Genomic DNA, 23,963 nt, shown 5'->3' on the forward strand with positions numbered 1-23,963 from the left:
CTTTGGTTCTCAAAATATTTTTGATTGTCATCAATTGATATTCATTTTATTCAATAGAGGTACTCCCTGAGAATTGAAAATTACGAATATATAGAACATATTTTGTTTACGTATTGAAAATTCCAACAGTTATACGAGGCCATACGATCGTATACCCGCGTATTATCATACATTTTAGAGAGTAACCTATATGGTAAAAAATAAACAAAAGAAAACGTGTATACGCAGTTTAATTATTGCTAGATGTCTGGATACATAATATACATAATATGATCTGAATTCTAAATGCATAAAAGATGTAATTGTACCTATATATTATAATTTGTCATTGATTTTGAAATAGTTATTCATAATGCATACACATCTGCTTAGCTAAATATTCAAGTGTATACGGTTGTCATTTTCATTTATTACAACATAGTTTAGGATTGTTAAAAAAGTGTTAACATTTTTGATTATTTAATTTATAGTTATAATATTGGTCAAAAACTACAACCTTCAATTAGTAAAATTATATGCAAGTTGCTGCTACAGCAGTTCATAGGCGCAACTAGAGCTCTATTTCTGGGTAGGCTAAATTGATATGAGCAACCCGTGGGTGCTTTGCCTCTACACCACTAGTATTGATAACATAAAATTGAGTGGGCTAAGCCCACCCAAGATCCCTCCCCCCTTAGTTGCGTCTATGCAGCAGTTTTATTAAATCAAACCATGTGAACTACGTGGTGTTTCAATCATTTTTTAATAGGTAACACAGTTTCAAATGTTTCAATGATATGCATTCTTGTATTTTTGTATTTGTTGATTAACATAAATCCATTTCTATGAAAATGAACAATATACATGAACCATACATTTAGAAATTAAAAAAATAAATAAAATGGAATACTTTTCTTATAATATTTTGCTTTTATATGTATTTTGAATGTATACAGCATAATGTTTAAATGTTATTCTTTATTCTGATGTAAATAATTATTGTCAGGAACGCAAGGAAGTAAATAGACACTACGTAAATAATAATAAATACACAATACTACTGCAGTTAATAACCATTAATTAATATTTATTTATTCGTTTCCTCTTTGAAAGACCACAACAATTAGATTAAATAAATAGTACAATAAATTATACACTGTTGATTGTATACAATGATTCGATAAAATACCGATAAAATAATACATTTAATAGAAATAGTTTAAATGAAACGAAAAATAACTATTTTTTTTTACAAACATATTTAGTTACATATACTTATTGCATAGATGTACTGATGTACAATTAGTTAGCCAGTAAATTAACTAAAAACGAAAAAAAAATTACAATAACTTTTTCCTTTAACTTTCGAGCCCAAAACAACAACGAACATTCTAAACACATAATAACTTAGACCTATACTAAAAATTTACCATAATAATATATTAAGAATGTACTAAAATATTTTAAATATTTTTTTTCTATTAAATAATTTAAGATAATTATATTCATTAAATATAATTTAAATTTTAAATCTCGTATAACTCTTATCTAAAATAACTATAACAATTTCTTTTAGCGTTATTTCCTTTAATTATTATCATTACCCTTTGGTGGGCGCACAATGTTTAGCCGGAAAATTCGAACGTGGGGGAAAGGATGGAATGTACCGGCAACGCTTGGGACCGGATGAAAAAAGGGCATTTTGGGGAGGGATAGAAGGAGTGATGTAAAATTGCTCCCTTCAATGTAAATAAACATAACAAAAATCAATACTGGCAACAAATAACATTAAAAAAACCCTCAAGTAGCGCAATAAAAAGGCGCAGAGTAAACCTTTTTATACTATACCACTACCTAATCACTAACATCTCAAATATACATTTTTATATGAATTATATATAACATAAAAGCGACGCGTATTTATATGTATATATATGCATGTATACATGTATATATTTATCTACGCTTCAAAAACATGCATGAAGACTAGCGCCTGTATTATAACACTTTTGTGAACCAATGTTATCATCAATATAAGTTTAAATCATTGATTTAATCGTAAAGTAATAAATATTAAATATTTATGTGTATTCATTTACATTCACTTAAGATAAATAACAGCAATAATATAGCTATTCACTACTATTTGAATTTCGGATTTTTATTTTGGAAAGGGAAGACTGGAACTAAATATTAGTTTACAAAATGTAAGTCAAAGAATTTGAGCATCGACTTGATAATGTTTTTCTTTGTATTTTTTTTTAAATATTCACAAAATTATATTAACAGGATATAAAAATACAAAGGGGAAAATATTCTTATTTGGCACTATAATTATTATATATTAATAACATGATGAGTTTATAACTTAAATTTTTTTTTCAAGTACCAAATTCGTGTCTCAAATGAGTGTTTTAAAATTGTATTACGTATATATTTTACTGGTTAGAAATGTACACTATATTTTATATACACAAGGACACTCACACACACGCACACATACACATACATTTGAAATTATTTTTACCACATTATGTGTTAATTGACGAATTTTGGTTTTTAGTTTTCAAAAGCTTAGAGACTAAAGAAAGTTGTAATGTTTCGTACTGAGCATTTTGATTCTAGCGTGAATTTGATTGGCACAATTTATTGTTTGACTTTATTATTGTCCAAGAAATGATGATTATTGCTTATTTAAATGCTATAGTATTCATCGAGGAAGAACTTTTGCATAGTAATATTTTTAGTGATACGTATACACGTATTTATGTATATATTATTATTAATATTATATTTATGTATATTGCTTGGACATTTTATAGAGTAAGAACCCCGGAAATAGGTTTTTAATTGATTGTACGAGCTCTGTTTAAAATTGAGCTTTACTTTGAATGTGGTTTTGCGTTCACTTAGCATTGTCTATGTAACTGAATTGGCGTTGCAACCGTCTTAAGTTGCATCATTTGACCGTAATCGACCGTCTGGTCCAATTTTGGTTTCTTTGGTTCTGCGTCAGGAGGTCTGTGCGATTTCATATGGGCACTTCGACTCTTTACTTTGGTAAATATCCTAAAATGAAAACATAATTTATTCTTAGCTATCTGTAAACGATTGATAGACCAAATCGAAAGAATTGTAGTTAAAATAACATACTTTCCACAGATCTTGCAAGGGAATTCTTCGTAATTCGGATCAATATGTGTTGGTGTCAAGGTTTGCCTTCGATCTGGAGTTCCATTAGTATGTAGCCTCATATGAGCTGCTAATCCTATTTTGTTGCTGAATGTCTGAAAATGAAAACAATGAATAGGTATTATTATTTATTGTACGTTAATATTTTTCAGGGATATGAATGAGGAGGGAGAAAGGATCCAACTCACCGACAAACAGTCTGAGAATTCGCAAACGAAAGTTTGTTGGTCCTCCGAACTGGTGGTGACCATAAGGTCGTTAGCCTAGAGAGGGAAAAATAAATAAAAAAAAAAAAAAAACGAAAAAATTTAACACAAGAACGTGAGTGTTTTTTTTTTTATTAAGAGAGGAATAAAGAGATTCCAATAGGAATATTATTAAACATAGAGACACATAAAGTACTTACAGGAATGTCTAATTTCGGATTGACCATTGCATCTTCATTCCTCGACTTTCGTCTTTGGAATTGAAACTGTTTATAGTCTTCCGGACAAACTTTTTTCCACAAATAATAAAATTGTATGCATTGTTTCATAGTTTTCGTTCCCAACTATAAAAAACCCATATGAGTTATTAAGTATTTAATTGAAAATCGTTAGGTTAGTTAAATTTACCTCTTTTGATATAAATGCAAAATCTTTGTCATATTTGAATATAGCTTTGTGAAACATAGATACTTCATTTGGGGTCCAGTGATCAGATTCTGTGTATTCAAATTTCATCAAAGGATGTCCTTGTGGGAGATACGGAGTTGGCTGCATCAATTTTAACATTGCTTCCTGATAACCAAACCATTTATTAATAAATATTTACTCAAAATAAAAATTACTCAAATGTACCTGAACATTTCCTTTGCAAAGATGTAGCAAATGTAAAGCATACTCTTTGTTTCTTCCACCACCTGGTACTGCTGCACAGCATGCAAAGTCCATGTACATTTCAACTAGAAAATTATAAGATTAATATAAAACACTCTTATAAAAATCATTTTAATTGTTAATCATATTCACCTTCTCGATCAGAAACTGAATTTGTAATACAAGGGTCCCATAATAAATAATCACTAGATGGCTCTCGAATTGGTCTGATTTTGCTTACTGGTGGTATTAAAGCTTGGAAATTTGGACCAAGATTAATGTGTGGTAATACATCACACTCTGGTGGTGAATCTAGTCCTACACAATCTTCAACAATAACCTCTGAAATTTAAAAATATATTAATATTTAAAATTTGTTTTAAATTTTTGTACATAATAAAAATTTTACAACTCAAACTTTGAAAATAAAAATAAATCCTTTTGAAATTAATTTATAAGCTCAGTATAGATTTTAATAATATTACGTACAAGTAATTATAAAACTGTATAGTGTATATAATGAAAATAAATATTTTGAGCGCCTACAGTTTTAATTCACAGGAGCTTTACTGAATTTAGAAATAAATTAAACAAATTACCTTTGACAGTTGAAGAGCTTGGCCACGAAGTCACTGCTTGCCAATAAAGACCTCTTCCGTTTCTAGAAGGACTCAACATAGGTTTTGGAGTGAATTGCAATGTTGGTTCATTTAACATACCAAGTCTATGACTACGCAATCTGGATCGGAACGGTTTGTACGTCATAGTTTCTCCAAAACAGCGTTTTCTGTTTAATCGATTTGTAACATTTGGCGGAATACTAAAAATTTATAGTGACATTTATATAATATTTCGTGTAAAATATTTACATAAATAAAAGAGTCAATTTTTACCTTGACGGATTTAGGAAAATGTCATCTAAATCTTCAAAGTTTTGATTATTGTCTGGTTTTTGTTGTTTGATAACTGGTATATGTTTTTCGATCAACTGGGCTTCTGTTTGTACGAACATGGTTCCAGGATTTTGGTAACTGGCTTGGACTAATTTTAAATCTCCATTTTTGTCAATTAAAAATTGACTGCCGTCAATAACTTGGGCCATGGTTCCATTGACCCCGTATAAGCGACATGTTTGGTAATCGAATTTCTTCCTAAACTCCTTAGGGTTGCTGGATAATAATGGGTCTTCTGAATTTGGCATCATTACCTAAGTTGTGTTTAATATCGTTAGTAAAATGTTTTATTAAAAAATATTATGCTCAAATGTAAACCTGTAATGTGTGTTGATGATGGTTAGGTAATGGTGACGGTGCAGCGGATGAATTATGTATTGACATCGGCGATGAAACGGGTGTATTGGCTGATAGTGGCGAATCTGTAGAAGACTCGAAATTTGGCAACACTTCACTTAAAGCTGCTTCAACAGCTTCTGAACTTGACATGTCAGACGAATAAAAAAAGTCACCAAGGTGGCCGTTTGACATAACCGAATGAAAATTTAGCGAAGGAGATTGACCCTCTTGACTAGCCGGTGGAGTAGGATAGGTAAAACTTGGGGATGGAAGAGGTGATCTACCTAAATCTGTAAACATGGTTTGTCCTGAACTGTACGCTAGATCAGCTAAGCTAGCTGATAGTGGAGAGTTTAATACGGCTTGGAAATCTTCATTGTTTTGAAGATCGGTCATACCATCGTAATCATCTAAACACGACATGTCTTGCATGTCCGTCGCCTAATAACAAAAAAAAAAAAAAAAATAATAAAAACATTTCAATAGAAGTTTTAAGTTAATGATGGTTTAATTTATATGAATTAATATTTTGTTGTAAAGCATAGTATTATGATAAAATAAAATATAAATATGCATAATTAGATTTAAATTTTAGAGGCACTTGGTCGGGAATATTTTTGTTTCAATCATATCAGTACTCAGTTTATTTATACACGCCGTCGTTGGTCATGAGAATCTATTTCACGTGAACTATTGACAATTTTGTATCCATACGTTAAGTTAATTGAATCAAAAACAAATAATAAACAAAAATACATTTATATATAGGTAAAGGATAAAAATCGAAATGGATTCTCCGCGTGGCCGTGTGTATTTAATGCACTGAATAAATTTATATTTACAATTGCAACCCAGTAGTTTACTATAGCCTTTGGCCTAATAGAATCGACCATCAAACACAAAGTTCGTTTTATACTTATCTGTGTATATAGTCATATAAAGTTTTACAATTTACGTACCAGAGTACACACGGTTCAAGAGCGGAAGAAATCTCGTTTATTTATTACTAACGAGCGCAGACGAAAGGGGAAACCGTCGTTGTACTAAAACTTTATCGACCTACTGAATTGGTCCAAACTTCAAAGGATTATTTTTGCAAAATTGTTTGTTTGGAGATAATGTAAATGTTGATTATAGTATAGGTTCATTTGATTTCGAATAATTTGTATGTATATATATTTAAATATTAATTAGTATTAAATAATTAGAATTATGATTACATTCGTATGTTTGAATAAGTTATGGATGCCTAGCTATCTATAATTATTAATATTAGTACAACCATAGCTATTCAATATATTGAGATCGACAAATAAAAATACAGACGATAATTACTATTTTTAATCGTTTATTATAGTATATCATCACGTAACTATTTTTTAATAAGACGGCATAAAAAAAATATAATTTCAAACATTAGAAAACTTATAATATTTAAGTTTGAAAATGGAAAAAATACATTCGATATTCATTTGGGCTTAAGAAGATATGACGACCTGTTTATAAGTAAGTATTTTATTTATTTGTATTTTTGTAAAGTCTGATCAATTTTTTATTTGTTGTCAGTATGTTTTGAAGCGAAGGGCAAAGATCGATTAATGCCACCGGTTGAATAACAATAATGTTACCAAAATTCCCACTCCAGTGGACCTAATCTTTAGGAAAGAAAATTTGAGAAGGGGTTTTGTGTACTGATAAAAGCTCGTCGGTGTTCTGATGATTAATGCAGACGGCGTTTCCAGAGTTTTTTGATTAATCGACAGCGATTGGCCCCTTCTATTTTAATCTATACGCTTAAAAATGTATAAGGTTCTCGCTTAATTGTCAATAGTAGAATACAATTAAAAAAAAAAGAAAAAATATATGAAAATGTGTACACAGCCACAGTCGTTTTATTTAGGTATAAGTTAAGGTAGGGTGGTAATAGTTAGATTTGGCGAAGAACACATGTTTCATGGAATAAAAGAATTAATTGGAAACACGACTGTGTCTATAAATTATTTATTTATTCTATTAATTAAGCTTCGGCGACTATAGTAATTAGTCGTGGACGTTGTGGTTTTATTTTGCTATGGTAGTTTTTGGAGCACGTATCCTTGTATGCGGGACATAGCTGATTATTTGCTTAATATTGTTAATTATAAACGATTAAAACTATCTGAACAAATTAATAGGATCGGAAAAGGTGAAGAAATATGTATATTGTATATATATATATTAATTCCTGTTCGCAGTGCCATGGTCGTTTCCTTATATTGATTTACTTGTTCGGAAAATCGTGGATATAACGACTGAGTATGGTTACCGGTAAGTACCTACCATTATACGAATACTCATATTATTACTACTACAACTACGGATCTATGGATTATATTGTAACACTATTGGACTGTGGTGGGTCCGTTTTACCTGTATCGTGTTGGCCAGCTGCACGGAGTCGACGGCCTGTAAGAGCATAGTTTCGGCTTGTACGTTAGGAAATATATCGTCGTTGAGTCCCGGCGAATAATAGCCCCGGTTATCGGTTTCCTTTTCGCCGCCACCGCCACTGTTTCCGTGATTCAGTGTGTACGGTGAACCGGAGTAATTAATATCTATTTGCGGGCTGGTGCTGCTGCAACGAAATCCCATTACGGGTCAAAGATTAATAGACCGATCGTTGAATCGACACGCACACACACTCGTATGCGACCTGAAAGATGTGGGATCGAATCTCGTGCATGAAGCAGCTCGGTTGTTGCGCATTTTTAATGATACCAATTTGTATTTGGAAAGCGCGCGATCAGACGACTTGACGAATCTGATTACAGGTAGGCCTACTTGACCGTAAGTTTTTATAACTTCAAATCGTATATTATCATGGTGACGTTTCTGACGGTGCTACAGGCCACAGGGGTGTACTGAATCATTACATGGTTCAAATAAAGTTGTTGCTTAGATTTGGAGCCGAATTGTTGATTTTACAACGATGTATTTTATGTAGCATTCCTCCATTGATATTTTAAATAAAACAAATATTTCAGGAAGGTTTTTGAAATGTTCAACGGTTTTCATGAAAATCACGAAATTAATCAACAGTCATTAAAATAACCGCCAACCTATAACTTTTTGGAGGGAAAAAGTGGATAGTATTCTTGTTCGAATTTAAAACAATAGAATTATCAATGTACTGCGTCAATATTGTCGTTAGTTTCTTAAAATTTATGGTTATGAATATTTTTATCGCATTCCAAGAAACTGAGTTAAGTAAAGTTTTACATTTGAGAACCATTAAGAATTATTCATAGAAAATTTATCAGAGTAGTATAAGAATAGATAGTAGTGAGAACAATTTAATTTTTAGTAATAACAAGACCGTTTTAATCCCAAGAGAAAGTTGAACGTTATTCGACGAAGTTTTTGTTTGGAATCAATTTTATAGCTTATACTTTATACAGTATATTTTCATTTCAAATATTATTCGTGGTTAAATAAAACTTTGTTCTGATGAAGTGAAACTTGTAATGATAAATTTAAAAACTACTATTTTATTACTTTTGACGTTAACACGATATGACGCGTATGTATTTCATGAGGTTTTAAAGGTAAGACCCGGAAAGTGTAGGTGACACTTTATGGAAGTATACCATAAAAGTATGTACTTGTGCATGATATATCTGAGTAAAGTTTGTTAGTAGACACTATTAATTAATGATAATGAACTAATAATAATTGAATGTTTGACTGTATGTATACTATTGTTTAAGTTATTTACAAGGTGGTGAATTATTAAATTATAAAATACAGTAGAATCCGCTTAATTGGGACACATTGGGCGGGACCTATTTGTTCTCATTATCCGACTGTCCAGATTAACCGAATAACTAATAAACTGATACATTCGTTCGGGACTATGTAATCTGTCCCTATTAAGCGGTTGTCCCTTTTATGTGGTGTCCCAAATAAGCGGATTCTACTGTATTTCACATTTAATTATACATATATTTTATTATAAATTTAAAAAATGTATAATTTTTCATCGACTAGTCTTATATGCAGATTTATTTGCTATAAACATTCAAGGTAGGTAGGTATTTTGTCATGTATAGTGGTTTAGAAAATAAAAGTTTGTAATTGAAAAGACAAAAGTTTTTATTGGCGTGTCAGACAAGGCCTTATCAATTATGCACGAAAGGGCGTATGTATCGGTGGCTTAAATAGTTAAGTCGATAGCTCCCGAATGTAGGGATGTGAGAAATCCCAAAACGCCGTATTTTAAATCTACATGACCAATTTGATTGGGACGCTAGACGTGGACAAACGCCGTCGTATTCAATTTAAGAAAACACTCAGATACGAATTCCAAAAGCCCACAGAGTTTATGAGATTTTACTTTCATTCCTCTTTCTTTCTATGTGTCTGTCGGTTTATCTCCTCTCTTTTCTTGCCCTGTTCGCACGTCACTGTTTCAAGTGTTCCGAGGAGAAGCAAATCGACACGCGTATTGTTTTTCGGATTCGTCACTGAGGCCGATCTCACTTGACACACAGATTTGTACGCGCCAACTCACCTGTGACTGAACTGGTATCCCGGATCCGAGCATGCCCTTTTCACACCGGTCTTTTTTAGTATTACGTCCGTGTACACTACGGCCGTAGAGTCGGCCAAGCCCACTGTCGTGTCCACCACGGAAGTAGTGTTTGGAACCGCTGGAACCGCGAACGACGTACCGCTGGTAGTCATCACTGCGTGCACCGCTGTGCTCCTGCTCACCACTTGCTGCACCACCGTTTCCTTCTCGCGGCTCAAGCCTGAAAACCCAGCAGATCATCGGTTAAATGAGTTAAACGCGTAGACGCTGAAATATCGTCGAATTGCCGCGCACTTTGAGAATATTATGTTAAACTCAATATGTATATGGTACTGGTTTGTTATCAATCTACCACCTTGCTATATAAAATTTATCACTTAACTACCAGTGTCGACCGTTGTACACTGATATATTTTGTACACCTTTACGAAACTTTTACATTATGGTAAATAATAAATAGCTCACAATAAATACTACCATAATTAATAATTAATATTTCATAGTTAAACATGAGATTTTCTCAAAAATAAGACAATTTTCTAAAGATATTTTTATTTTAACGATTGTTTTTTTCTATAAAAATTGAATACCACTATACCGGTATTAAATATTATAGGAAATAACTCATTAAAATAAGTTAATAATGTTTATAATATACTACAATGCAGGTATCAATTTGTAGGTAACTAGATATGCACTTTACATTAAACATACAACAAAATGACAACATATAATATTGCATGTTTAAAATGTAATAAAGTACAATTTCAAGTATTTTAAGAAGTACCTATTTACTTTTTTTTCCATCACATATTAGACTAACCTTTGCGTTTATGATACAGAGAAATATTGATAATGAATATCGAAATTTTAGATTTTAGATTTAAGACTGCTGATATAAGGTCATTTGATAGTGAGATAATACATTTTAAGCGGATTGATGGTGATGACAAATAAGTAGGTATCTACTGTCATTATTTGTCTGGCCGTGATTTCGCAATTACAGTTCGACACACATTAATAAAATACAATATTTCGTGAATTGCGGGAGTGGTACTCAAAAGCGCAGTATAGTAATAACTATTATCATAAAACATTTACTTCCCAGTAAATATAATTTAAACACAGCAAAATAAATCTTGACAGTGGGTAAATGGTAGGCTATAACTTGTATGGATAATATTATTATAGCGGAACAGAAAGATGTCATCAGTATATTTAATCGGAAAACGTTTAAAAATTGTACGAATGCTAGAAAGGTGTTAACGTATAATGCATAACGTATTTGTATCGTTTTATTCGGTTTTATTTAAGTACGCACAATGGAGAAATTGTCGTAAATAACTTTATTACCCTTATCAAAAGAAAAAAAAACATTTGTATAATTATTTGTATTATGGTTTTTTTATAATATATATTTCTTAAAAGAAAAGTTAAACTATAAAGTAGATTAATAAATAATATAATATTTATATTTAGTTAGAAATAATTTAGGATTAGACGACGAATAAATAATAGTATAAAATGTCAATATATTTTAATGATAATAATATATTTTTGTTTAAGGTTTGTAAAAACCAACTGCTCGTCATTTTTATATACGATTTAAATATATTATATTATTTAATATTTTTGTTTGTAATAAGAATAAGAATAAAAGAAACAATTTAATCCAAGACAATTTTGAGATCGATTCAAATAATCTAATTATTACAGTCTTGTTTGTATTGTTCTTTATTACTTATTATTTTTTAAAAGACATTGCTGTTAAGCTTTAAAGTCAATTTTACAATTTATTTGAAAGTGAATTTACGATTTAAGTATTTATTTTCAATATTTTACGAACTTTTTATTCAATATTATTTTATTGTGTGATTTAATATTAAACATTTTTTTAATCTATTTAATTGTTTACTCGAAAAAAAAACAAATGCTTGTGGAGAGTTAAATTTTGATCATGACTATCTGGTGTAGGTAATATGTCTATGAGTGTGGAAGACAAAAAAATTAACACGATTTAAAAAAAAGGCAAATTAAGTTAGGTTTACGTTTACGGTCAATATTTAGTCTATCCTTTTAATTTATAATTTAAAATAATATTCATATAGTCAATAGTAATACAAATAATTTAGAATATAAGTATACTAAATACGATTAATATATTTCTTTAAATATCGAATAAAACAAAACGGGGGGGGGGGGTTGTTATGTATTCTAGTAATAATGATCTAATTTGAATTTCTGAAAATTTAATTTATATTTATATTGAAAATTGAACAAATAGCTAAGTACTTAAGGTTGTTGATTTTGTTTAACAATTAAATGTTTGTTGTTGTTTTAGCATTTTCAGAATTTATAACAGTGTGTACTTTAATAGAAACAATACAATAAATATGTAAATATTCTTTTAAACTTATTTTCTCAAATACATTTGCTTAAATCATTAAATTATCTGTTATTTAGCTTTATTTTATATTTTAAAACGTTAAAATTTTCATAGTGTAAAATCGTTATATTTATTTCGCAGGTAAAATGTGTTAATGATAATGTATTCTTGTCTATTATTTTTATTTAGTATATTTTAAATAGAAAAATACGATTTAGCCAATTGAATCAGAATGTTAATGGAAGAATGAACGTTTTGAAATTTAGATTGACGGTGAAATACAAATAATGTGATTGAAAATGTGTAATTCCAATGTTTGTATAAAATATATATCATGTTTGACAAAAGCAAAACTTGTAAAACAAAGTTGAAAATGTTTGATTAAAATCCAATTAATTAAATTTGAAAAACTTTTGAAAGTATTTTTTTCAAATAATTTAAGAGTATTTCTATATATTTTTTTCGAATTAATTAAAACTGAACTATTAAGCATTTAAATATTTGACTATAATTTTCAGTGCACGGTGATATTAATAGTTAAATTAATTATTGTAATTTCAGTTAAAATCTGATAATACAATTTTACAAGCAAATTAATACCTATAATCTATACAGCCATACAGGTATGTTATACCAACATAATATGAAAGGTTGTTTTACTGTATATACACTACTAGCATACATATTTCAATATATTTTTTACTTGAATATGTTAGTCCGTTTTGATTTGGACAATTTGGTTTTGTGGTCCTTTTTTGTATGATTTTTTCTTCGATTAAAGCTCTGACACTCATGCTGGCTGTCTGTAAGGGTGGACCTGATGCTTCTTTTTTTTCCCATTTTTTTGAATCAGTTTCCTGAAAACGGTTTTCAAAGTTATTAAAAACATTCTGGTGTAAGATAATTGTGTTTACTTAAAAATCACTTCACCCGTAATTTATATTTACATTTGTGGTTTGGTATGAAAATTTCAAAAAAACGTTCTAGGATTTTCTGTGGTCGGTTTGAGAGGAAAGGAAACACATGATAATAATAAAAAAAAAGAGTTGAATATTTTTAGGGAGGGGCGTGGAAAAATCTGGTTTTATTTGATAATGCAAGACCGAACAATAAACACGAAAAAAACTACTGAATGTCAAAAAATACACGATTCAGCTTTTATAGTTGTTATTTTCAATGCATATTTTTTTAAAATTTAATTTGATATTTTTTACCCTTAATAACGTTATTCAGAGAATTTGAAACCTCTGGGATGAAAAATAGTTTTTGATCAGCAAACAATATTATAATAAAATTAATTTACAGTAATGATAATTAGAAGCATTTTACCGTAATCGAAAATTAATTTCAAAATAGTCCAATTAAAAGCATATAGCCAATAATAATATATAATTTGACATGTTCCTAATTGTCTCCGGAACCCTTAAAATGAACCAGAGAAAATATCATACAATAGATCCCTTTCAAAAATAACACGAACTCAATTTATTTTTTCTTTCTAACTTAGGCATTTTCAAAGCTATTAATTGTTATGTTAATTGTTGGATATTATTATATATGAATTATAAATTACAAATTTTGTGTTCATAATTTTTCTATGTACATAATATATCTATAATTGTATTTACAGTATTATATAATTATTTAAGTAAAGCTTTATGGTTATAAATTTAGTTAAGGCTATTGAATATTTTACTATAAATTCATCTTAAGTAAATAATGTAAACTATTATGATAAGTAGAAATATTCTAAAAACGTAGCTATCTATAATCTTTTTACTGTAATTTATTAATATTTATAAAATTTTATTTTTATACAATTTATCAAGTAATTTGGTTGAATATTTTGAACAAATACAATTATTTAATATAAATGCATATGTATTATATACACCATATTATACAGTGGTGTGACAACCGGCGCAGAAGGCGATGCTTAATACAGTGCTCCTACGGTTCAAAGAGGGCCGTATATATATATTATTATGTTACTTTTTTGATTATTTAATAAATTAATAATTTATTACAATAAAATGTAACTTTCAACAGGAAAAAATGTTAATTTAGTAAAAAAAAAGTAGAAAAATTAATACAATGCGTCAAAAATACTTAAAAATTACCGTAAAGTAGAAAATTCTTTAAAAATGCAATAATTTCATGTCCCACGAATCAAATTTCTGTAAATACGAGCAAGGTATTAGAGAAAAAAAAATACGAGCGCATGACCTAAAAGTTCCGGCTATTAGTTATAACAAATATTGTAATTTATATAAATATATATTTTCGTTCGAAGTTTAAAATAATTCAAATAATACAATAGAATACAGATAACAATCAAAATAAAACACTAAAACACGAGTTATTTTTATCATTTATTATTGCATTAATTTATTTTTATTTAATTAGAACTCACTATTCATTACAGTCGCACACACGCTCTAATGCACTACTTAGACGGTTGTCATTAACGTAAGGTTATGTTTAATGTTTAATTGTTCGAGATTTTGAGTACTAATAAACAATATAAACATTTATTGTGCTCTTTGTTTGAATTTAAAAATCAACTGGTTTAATTATTATTAGTTATTATGTATTGTGTATACACGTGTAGATCATGAATATTAAATACTTTATACAACTAACGCCCTACATAAAAAATAAAAATGTGTATATTTATTTTACATATTTTTATTTAAAGAAAATAGTTTTATAAATGTGTTTACTTACTGACAATATCAACCCTCAATATTTTCGAGAAACAGTGGTGATGTTGATGGTATAACGGTATAAGTGTAAAACTCTTTCGAGGAAATTGTGCGTTTGCCAATGTATATCCCCCCTTGACAAAATCCTAAATATGCCACTGAATTGTACTATATTTATCGTACATCGCATGCTTGTATTTGAATTTATTTTAAATTCTTGAATTAATTTTCTTTAATATTAAAATCATGACACCAAAAAGCCATTAAAAAAAAAAAAAAAAAATAGAGTTAAAATGATGCAGAGTTGAAAAAAAATTCTAGGTTTTTTAGTCGATTTCTAACCAGCACAAATTTATAAAATAATTCAAACTAATTAATATTGATATTATTGTCTTGATAGTATAGATCATATAATATAACTTATTAATGTTTAATTGTTAATATTTTTTTGTTTTAAAAAAAATGTATACCTATCAAATATCAGCAATAACAATAATTAAAATAAATAATAAATCTACAGTTAAGAAAATATTCATTTGGTTATCATTTTACAGACCATTCATTTAAATTGTTTTTCAAAAATGTATATTGTGTTATTTTATTGTTGTTAATTAATATGATCTTAATTATGTACCATGCTCAATGTGCATATTATTATTTATTCTTTTGATGTATAATAAAAATTTGGTTGGCGCGTTTTTAATTATCAGTAGTCAGTATTAAAAAAAATTATTTAATTTACTACAAATACTTCAATTATTATAGGTCACCAGATTTACCTCATCATCAGGGCCCCAATATCCTAATTGCGCCACTGATATTTGTAGATAGACGTAATTTTTGATCATGATAAACCTTTTAAATATATAATTTATTATTTTAAAAATTATTTTGATGAAATAATAATATAAATAAAAATATATTGTTGTGGAAATTATTTTATTAACTATGTAGGTATTTTACATTACAATAAATGCAAATTAAATATTTAAGTAACTTTTAATTGTATCATAATTTATATCTTAACAATTTTATATTGAATGTTCTTAACCTAATATTTAGGTATTTAGAATATTTAGGGTATTTTATTTAATTTTATTCCAAATTTCAAATACTTCAAAATAGGAACGTATAAAAAAATTATTAAAATATTTATGTTTTTTACATTACTTTTTATTCAGATTTCTTATTAAATGCATACACGCTAAACCCGTTGGTTTGTACCTTATAATCAAAATCACAATATTAATCATGGTGCGTTCTAGAACGTGGTGGAGTTGTGGGTCTATTTTCTTGTGTAATGGAAATTTTACTATACCCTTGGAAAATCCAGTGAAGTTTTTCTCTAGCTCTCCTGCCCACAGCCTGACACCTTTTTAGAGATCGAAATAGTTCATTGCGGTTTTTGCATCCGCTAAACCCCTATAGTAATCAACATGATAAATCAGTTGACCGGGATGGAGTAAGGCAAAGTAATGGCAAAACATTTTGGGACTTCTTGCCGATACAAGGCAGCAGCAGGAGGGATGTGTGGGGCATTTCTGTAATTAATATCAGGGGAGGAAAAGGCTGGCAGATATTAAACTATGTACTCCTATACAAATAATCGTATACACCCACATTCACCCACACACATGCACACAGACAAACATTCGCTGCATATGGTTTTATAATATAGCGGTCTGTCGGGATTAAATAATGATTTGTTTTGCAGGGGCGTACTTGATAGAATGGCATAATATGCAGATTTAGAGGGTATATAGTATATTGATATGGTTTCCAATGGACTTTTTATCACAAAGATAATAATGACTGACAATAATTGAAAAAAATACCTTATATTTTATCAATTCCCTAACGCGATGCGAGGAATAAAGTAATAAAATCTGAATTATCTGCCATAAAAATAATATTGATTACCTATACCTATCTATATATTATCGGTAATAGTCATATTATAATCATTATACATAGATATATATATTTAATTTATGATATTGTTAAAAATTAGACAGTCATGCATAATTCATCATAAGTATAATAATATGTATTTTATGTTCAGAAGTATAATTTATTTAGGTAAGTTTCCTATTGATATAACATCTAATGCAAATTTCAATTCTTAAAGTTTTAACGTAATGCGCGAAATCGATAGGATGTTTTAGTATAATTTATTGTATAGCGTTTGGAAATTTAGCATATTATAATTCTTAAACTTAAATTAAGTATCTTTAAACCTTATTAGTTATTAGTTATTACTTATGGTGTAAATCTGAATTTAAGCTATTTAATATCACGTAAAAATTTTAGTTTTACAAGGGGAATCTTAGTTTTATAAAAATAATACAATTTATTATATTTTATCCTATATTGTTGTATATATAGTTAAAGTGTATACTACGCAGTCAGTCAGAATACTATTTTAAGCTTCAATTAAATTAAAAGAGTATTATTTAAAATGAAGTAACATTTGAGACTCGAGTAATATATAATTCTTTTATAGCCCTAAAAATAAATTTAAAATTTAGGTGTTTCGTCTATATTTGCAACATAAACCATACATTAATATACAACAGTAATTAATCCACTATTAAAATTAAATTAATTATAATATTAAACACTGTTATTTACGTTTGTGTCTATAGTTATATTTAATCTATACGTGTTTATAGTTTATATTAATATCATTTTATGTTAGTTTAAATTTAAATTTTTATTCACAAAAACTACCACTTTATCTGAAATATCAATTGAAAATTTGAATACTAAATATTTACTTTAAATACTACTCTTAAAAATTACGTTTCAATTTTTTACTGTTTCTAATTAAGAACTCAGACTTACTCTCTTAGTATATTTACTTTTTTAATAATTATGTCATGTACGCCATGTTACGGGATAAGTCGTAAACGTATACTATTGATCACAAAGTTTGGCAATCTAGCTTTAATTTCCAACTCGTACATTTTTAACATTGCCCAAAAACAATAAACAATAAGTGTAAATTACTATTTAAAAATAAAAAATTACTAAATTAGTGAAAAAATTAATAGCAAATAGCATAAATTGTTTGGAAACAACTTAAAGGTGAAGTCAAATTTTGTATAAACTAAAAAAAAATCTAAGAACCATAGAACCATTTGTATTTTAATTAATTGTTTTTTTTTTAACGTTTATTAATATTTAGCATTAAGACAAACATCATTGAATTGTTGGGTTTAGTTTTAATCATATAATGTTGTAAAATCAGTTAATATAATTATATATAACATATATTTTTCAAAATTTGTGACACAGAAATGTTCAACATTTTACTTTTGATTTATACAATAACCATTCAGAAATGAAAATAATTTTGTGGTGGATATTATGTATTATAATGTATGAGCGATGGTGAAAAATAATCTTTTAGTCGTTGTAGATGAATGAAAGACAAAGATTTCTGTGAAAAGTATGACCCTAGGCGTCTTCGAAACACAGTACACATTACGAAATTAAAAAACGATAGCAATCTCACTCTATTTATTTAATTTTTGTTCAAAAATGAAAATGTTTCCAAAATAGTAAACATCATTTATTTTGTAATTTAATTTAAAACATATAACATACATTTATTTTCTTATTGCAGTTTGTAACTTTTTTTGTGAACGCATTTTTCTAATTTAATGAAAAGCAAAAAAAGAAAAAGTAATATGACGGCAATATCTCCTTTTTAGTCCTTAGCTACGACATAATTTATTAAATAAAACCGTCTGCCTTAGAGGTGAATAATTGTCATGGAAAAAAATATATATATAATAATAGTAATAAAAAGGGATGGGAAACTCCCGGTTTAATGCAGTATAGTCTGAAACGAGATCAAAGAAGAAAAAGGTTATTTTCCTTCAAAAACCTAAGAAACGACGTTCGTAAACACAAAGTGATTTGTTCGCCGAGTACGTCAGTGTAAATACGAAAGTTTGATTGAGTGTTCAATGTAAATATCCGTTTCTTTGTAAAACATTTCCGGCCGTCGTGGAAAATATTCAAATTGGTTTTCAGTTACTCGTTACGTCTCTGCAGGAAACCTCTGTGTTATGTTTCCTTAAGGATATATACACATACACATTTATATATATATAAATATATGTATATATATATTGGCGATGCGTATTGGGACAGGTACAAACTCGAAGCACGCATACAACACTGAATTGAACGTTATTCGTTCATATACAGATTAGTAGGTACCTAAATAGGCATACTACCATATATATTCTATATTATGTATATTAGTGCACTTATATGTATATGTGCCCAGACATGACCGACTTGTAAAAGGGTTGTTTATGATAATAGTTTTCGATGTTAATTGATTTAACGTGTAGTGTGTACATCTAGTCGATCAATTTTTTTTATATAGGTACCAATAGGCGAAACTAATTATACTACAAAATGGAATTAGGGATTAGACTTCCCGTACTGGTATTGATTTATGCAAAACTTGCCATTATGAAATATCATGTTCGAAATTCATTCAAGAAAATTCAAGAGAAATATTAATATTTTTCCGTAAAAAAAGCGTAATCAATATAATTTTGTAAATTTAAAAATATAATTATAATATTTTAATTTTTTTTTATAATTTTTTTGTCTATATTTGAGTTTTACAAATTGAAAAACCAGTTTATGTTATAGGTGCATTCAAATCCGGTACTTGAAATATTAAAATATTAGTGGACAATTTATACGTCATATCCACTATTGTTCAAATTATTTAAAGACAATTTTAAAGTTGTATGATTGTGTATTGAAAGAAATTTGATAAAAATTAGAGTTTCTTGGGTGATTACAAGTTGAAAAGACAGAAAGTAGCTAGATAATCAAACTTAATTATTACTTAAATAATAATTAGTAGATATTGTATTTAATAACATACACCTACACATTGTTTTGTGAAATGGCAACAGTTTATAATATTCAAATTTTGATAAATTAAGAATTTTGATCCAGAGAAAAATTAACGAATTTATTAGTCGTTAGATATTTCTAACAGTTATCATTATAATAGTCATTTCGAAATTATGTTATTTAAATGTGTTTTTTCAGTATAGTATGAATACACGATATCCGGAAATATATTAATAAATACATGTATCTATTAGTATAAAATAATGCAAAAAAACCTAAACAAAAACAATTTCAGGATAAATGTATGAAATTATATTTTCATGCTTCGTATAATATAGTTATAATTCATACCTTTGTTGTTGAACTGATTTTATATTTTAAGTCTGCAAGTAATATTGATTGATCGCAAACATTAACTTTATGATTGATACATTTCAATATTTCAATGGAATTCTAATAGTTGTATATTATGTATTATTTGTGCATATCTACTTAATACTTGCATTTTACAACGAAATAATAATTAATCATACTTATTATACTGATTTAATTCGTTTTCAATCAATCGAGTTCTCAATTTGACACTGCTGAGGACTTAGTATAGCTACAGTGCTACATAATATATGTTTGTACATAAACATATAAGCGCAGTGTACACATATATAATAAATACCTACATCCATATACGAGTGCACAAAAACAATTCTTTTGAAGTCATCGTCGATAATCTCTTTTAGAAACGTTATCATAGATCTCTTTGTCATACTCTTTCTCTTTGAACATCGGATAACTGTCTGGTACCTTTCCCTCCACCCTGATTTAAACTGAATCCAGGAAAGTGTGAAGCCTTGTAAATGAAAAATTCAATTTGGATGTGCGCATGGTTTCCATCCCACCCCGAAATCGTGTTTTCCTCTCGTTTGGTATTTCCCATTGATCGAACTCACGTCTCGTTAAACCTTTCGGGATTTCCGAGCTAGTGGAGATAATTGGTTAAAATTTCGGCTGTACGTTAATTAGTGAACTAGAAGGTAGGAGAAATGTTCTGGGGAAGTGTGAGAGGGTAAAAATCTTTATTACGGGTCAAATCTAACTGCCGGGATTGGGTAGTGCAGTGGAAAAAAACGCATGTTGCTGGAAATTAGAGTGTATATGTCATTTTGACAGTACGAAGGGTACTGTACATACAAAGCATTTGTATATAAAAAGTTGAACTCTACCCAACTGTTTTAACTCAAAATTATAATTTCTTAAATAAACTTACAACCTATTCGTTTATATCAGTATAATATTAATAACTGCGTGTATTATATTTCATAAAAAATGTAAAATAAAAACGAAATTTGTTTAATACAAAAATTACTTTAACTATATCACGCAAATTGAATTGTAAATTAAATGTTTTGTATAATATAATAATACAAATATAGTAAGGAATAAACGTTGCCAGCAGTTTTTAATGAAAATTACATAAAATATATAACCTTATACTTATTTTAACTTTAGAATGAATATTTAAAAACTTCGATTTTGTAAGCATACAAATTGCAAATGTATTTGCTTTTATATTTTTATTACATTTTTAATTTACAACATAGAATATGTTTGAATGAAATACATATATTTGTACTGAATATTGAATCAAACAAGTCTGTACTTAGAACCGTGTGTTAAAGAATATAATATTTATATTGTGTATACAGCGCGGGTAACGCGTCTAGTCAAAGAAACGTCCGTGCACACAAATAAAACTACTGACCTTTTTGAAGTATCCTCCGTGCAGCCTCATGTGTCCATTTAGAGCTGGTACGTTTTTAAACTTTCGATGGCACAGGTTACATTCCACGGGCTTTTGTTCTGGTTTAGGTTGCACTGCAACGGCGGCGGGTTGTGAGTGCTGTTGTTTGTTGTTTGCAGAGTCTGTTGGGCCGTTTGAGGTCTAAAAGGAAAATGCATATCATGATATTATTAGTCGACCAGAATACGTCACGTCATTTGTTTATTATAAAAAGCGCATAATGTAATATATATATAATATATTGACTCAAAAATTAGCAAACAAAAAACCAATGGACTCGATAGTTATTTTAGTACCTAACAATGTGAAATACTTATAGGCAAAATACAAACACAAATAGTTTTACATTTGTATAGTTTGACATTTTAGTCAAATTCTATAATATAAATCATGTGTTTTCACTTCGTTATAATAAATTTATTGTAACTTAAAGTATATATATTTTAATACTTTAATTAATTAAATTGGATTTTCAGTTTTTTTTTTTTTTGGATAAACATAAAAATGAGCGATTAGAAATTGGGAATATCATAAAATATCTACAATTTTATAAGATACTGTATTATCGTTATAGTAATATAACTATTGTTCGTACTTCATAATAATAAAAAACAACAATTTATTCCGTGGTTAAATTTTATTATTAAACGAAAAAAACCAGTATTTAGACTTTTTATATTGCGAAAAAAAGAATTATGCTCTAAAATATTTTTTAGATAGTTAGATAGTTATTAGTAAAATATTGATATAATTGTTTCATCTTATGTATGAATAAAATACGTTTTGTTCATAAAGGTAATGTTGAATAAAAAGTAATCAGAAAAGTTAAATTGACGAAACAAAAGACAATTTTTTATTATTATGATGGCTTTAAAAAAAACATATATATATTATAATATAAAGTAATAATATGCTTGTGAAAATATGTACCTATAGTAATTATTTTCCCACCTCTCGTAATTTTTATAAAAGAACAGTCTTCATTTATATTTTTTTTTTCAAACTGTCGGAATATCACTGAAGAACGGTGCCCACGCCCAACAATGAAAAACGTGTCATTATTTTGCGCAAACTATATATTATAATATATTTTGTTCGTTCGGTAAATATAATGTAAAAAGCCGAAAAGAAGGGAGAAAAAATGGAAAATGTTCAATCGTCATCGTCCGTGCCTCGTTTACGGGGTTTAGTCGTAGAAAACCGTTCGGTGTATGAGTTTAACCGGAAAACTCCACTCCGCTCTCTACTCCCGACCAAAACGAACGCACCGTCCCGTTTAAATCGAAATTAAATTATTATTATTATTCCGAAAGCCCGTCGAAAAAACAGCCTCCCCACACCATCGCATCCACCGCCAATCGCCGCCGCCGCCGTTGTCGCCGGAGGTGCGACTAATTGGATTTCGACGACAATGAACGCGAGAGGTTTTAATTCAATAGTCGCTCGACGAAAAGCTCTTTTCGCCTGCGCTCGCTTCTCTCACTCCATACCTATATAGGTGTGTGTGTTTATATATATATATACATACATAGAAATGTATAGAAACATATATAGAAATGGGTAGACGAAGATTTTGAAAACGGGCTGAATGTCGTGTACGAGACGGGGTTAGAACTCGGGCGTTACACGATGCGGTGGAATAACGAAACAACGCTTGTACTCATCGCACTGCGAATAACGTTTACATATTATTGCATTATGATTTATAACAATATATACAGAGACGACGAGAATAAAAAGTTTCAGAAACGCCTACAATATTATTATAACATGAAATTGCGTAAACGTGTACGTCTTAATAATAACATTATGTACGCAACTGAGTATGTCAGTTACAATAACGATCGTGCCGCATTAACTGTTTAGGTTTATTAGAGAGTCTAGCGAGATTCTGAAAAATATGATATTAAATGTCTTTGGCCGCCGGCCGTATTCATTTTGCTGTCGAACATAATATATCGAATCATTGATTAGCTATATTGTTATTAATATTATTTGACAGACTCGTACTTGCATATAATTTATAACCAAATACAAAAGCATAAAACCCATTAAATATTTATTGAAAATAAATTCAATATTTTGTTTCCCCAAAATGTTGTGAGTTTTTTTTAAACTCATTACCGATATATAATAAGTTATATGTTTATCAAATGATAATAATAATAATAATTATTATTATTGTTATAAACTAAAGTCGAACCATTTAAATACAATATAAATTGTGTAACGCTTACATTAAATTATATAGATCTCTATTGTTTTTATGTTAAAATGCTGAGTAGAAAATACAG

At 28.6% G+C, this 23,963-nt stretch overlaps 1 protein-coding gene across 4 annotated transcripts in view; it reads right to left on the reverse strand.

The window, feature by feature from the left end:
* Window positions 1-1,251: 1,251 nt before the first annotated feature.
* The window catches only part of LOC113552348 (serine-rich adhesin for platelets), a 239,435-nt gene continuing 216,723 nt past the window's right edge, over window positions 1,252-23,963 (reverse strand). The window contains exons 9-22 of one of the 4 annotated variants that reach the window (XM_026955204.1): window positions 21,631-21,810; window positions 12,980-13,133; window positions 9,870-10,110; window positions 7,730-7,931; window positions 5,300-5,761; window positions 4,922-5,235; window positions 4,628-4,848; window positions 4,182-4,370; window positions 4,011-4,114; window positions 3,786-3,950; window positions 3,578-3,721; window positions 3,360-3,434; window positions 3,133-3,266; window positions 1,252-3,048 (exon numbers count right to left, since the gene is read on the reverse strand). In XM_026955204.1, coding sequence (XP_026811005.1) covers window positions 2,889-3,048; window positions 3,133-3,266; window positions 3,360-3,434; window positions 3,578-3,721; window positions 3,786-3,950; window positions 4,011-4,114; window positions 4,182-4,370; window positions 4,628-4,848; window positions 4,922-5,235; window positions 5,300-5,761; window positions 7,730-7,931; window positions 9,870-10,110; window positions 12,980-13,133; window positions 21,631-21,810 — 2,745 coding nt within the window. In that variant the 3' untranslated portion in view covers window positions 1,252-2,888. Of the gene's footprint in view, window positions 3,049-3,132; window positions 3,267-3,359; window positions 3,435-3,577; window positions 3,722-3,785; window positions 3,951-4,010; window positions 4,115-4,181; window positions 4,371-4,627; window positions 4,849-4,921; window positions 5,236-5,299; window positions 5,762-7,729; window positions 7,935-9,869; window positions 10,111-12,979; window positions 13,134-21,630; window positions 21,811-23,963 lie in introns of all 4 variants that reach the window. The other 3 variants (XM_026955202.1, XM_026955203.1, XM_026955205.1) reach the window with 3 other exon arrangements.

The sequence above is a fragment of the Rhopalosiphum maidis genome, chromosome 2, assembly GCF_003676215.2.
Source record: "Rhopalosiphum maidis isolate BTI-1 chromosome 2, ASM367621v3, whole genome shotgun sequence".
Classification (NCBI taxonomy): domain Eukaryota; kingdom Metazoa; phylum Arthropoda; class Insecta; order Hemiptera; family Aphididae; genus Rhopalosiphum; species Rhopalosiphum maidis.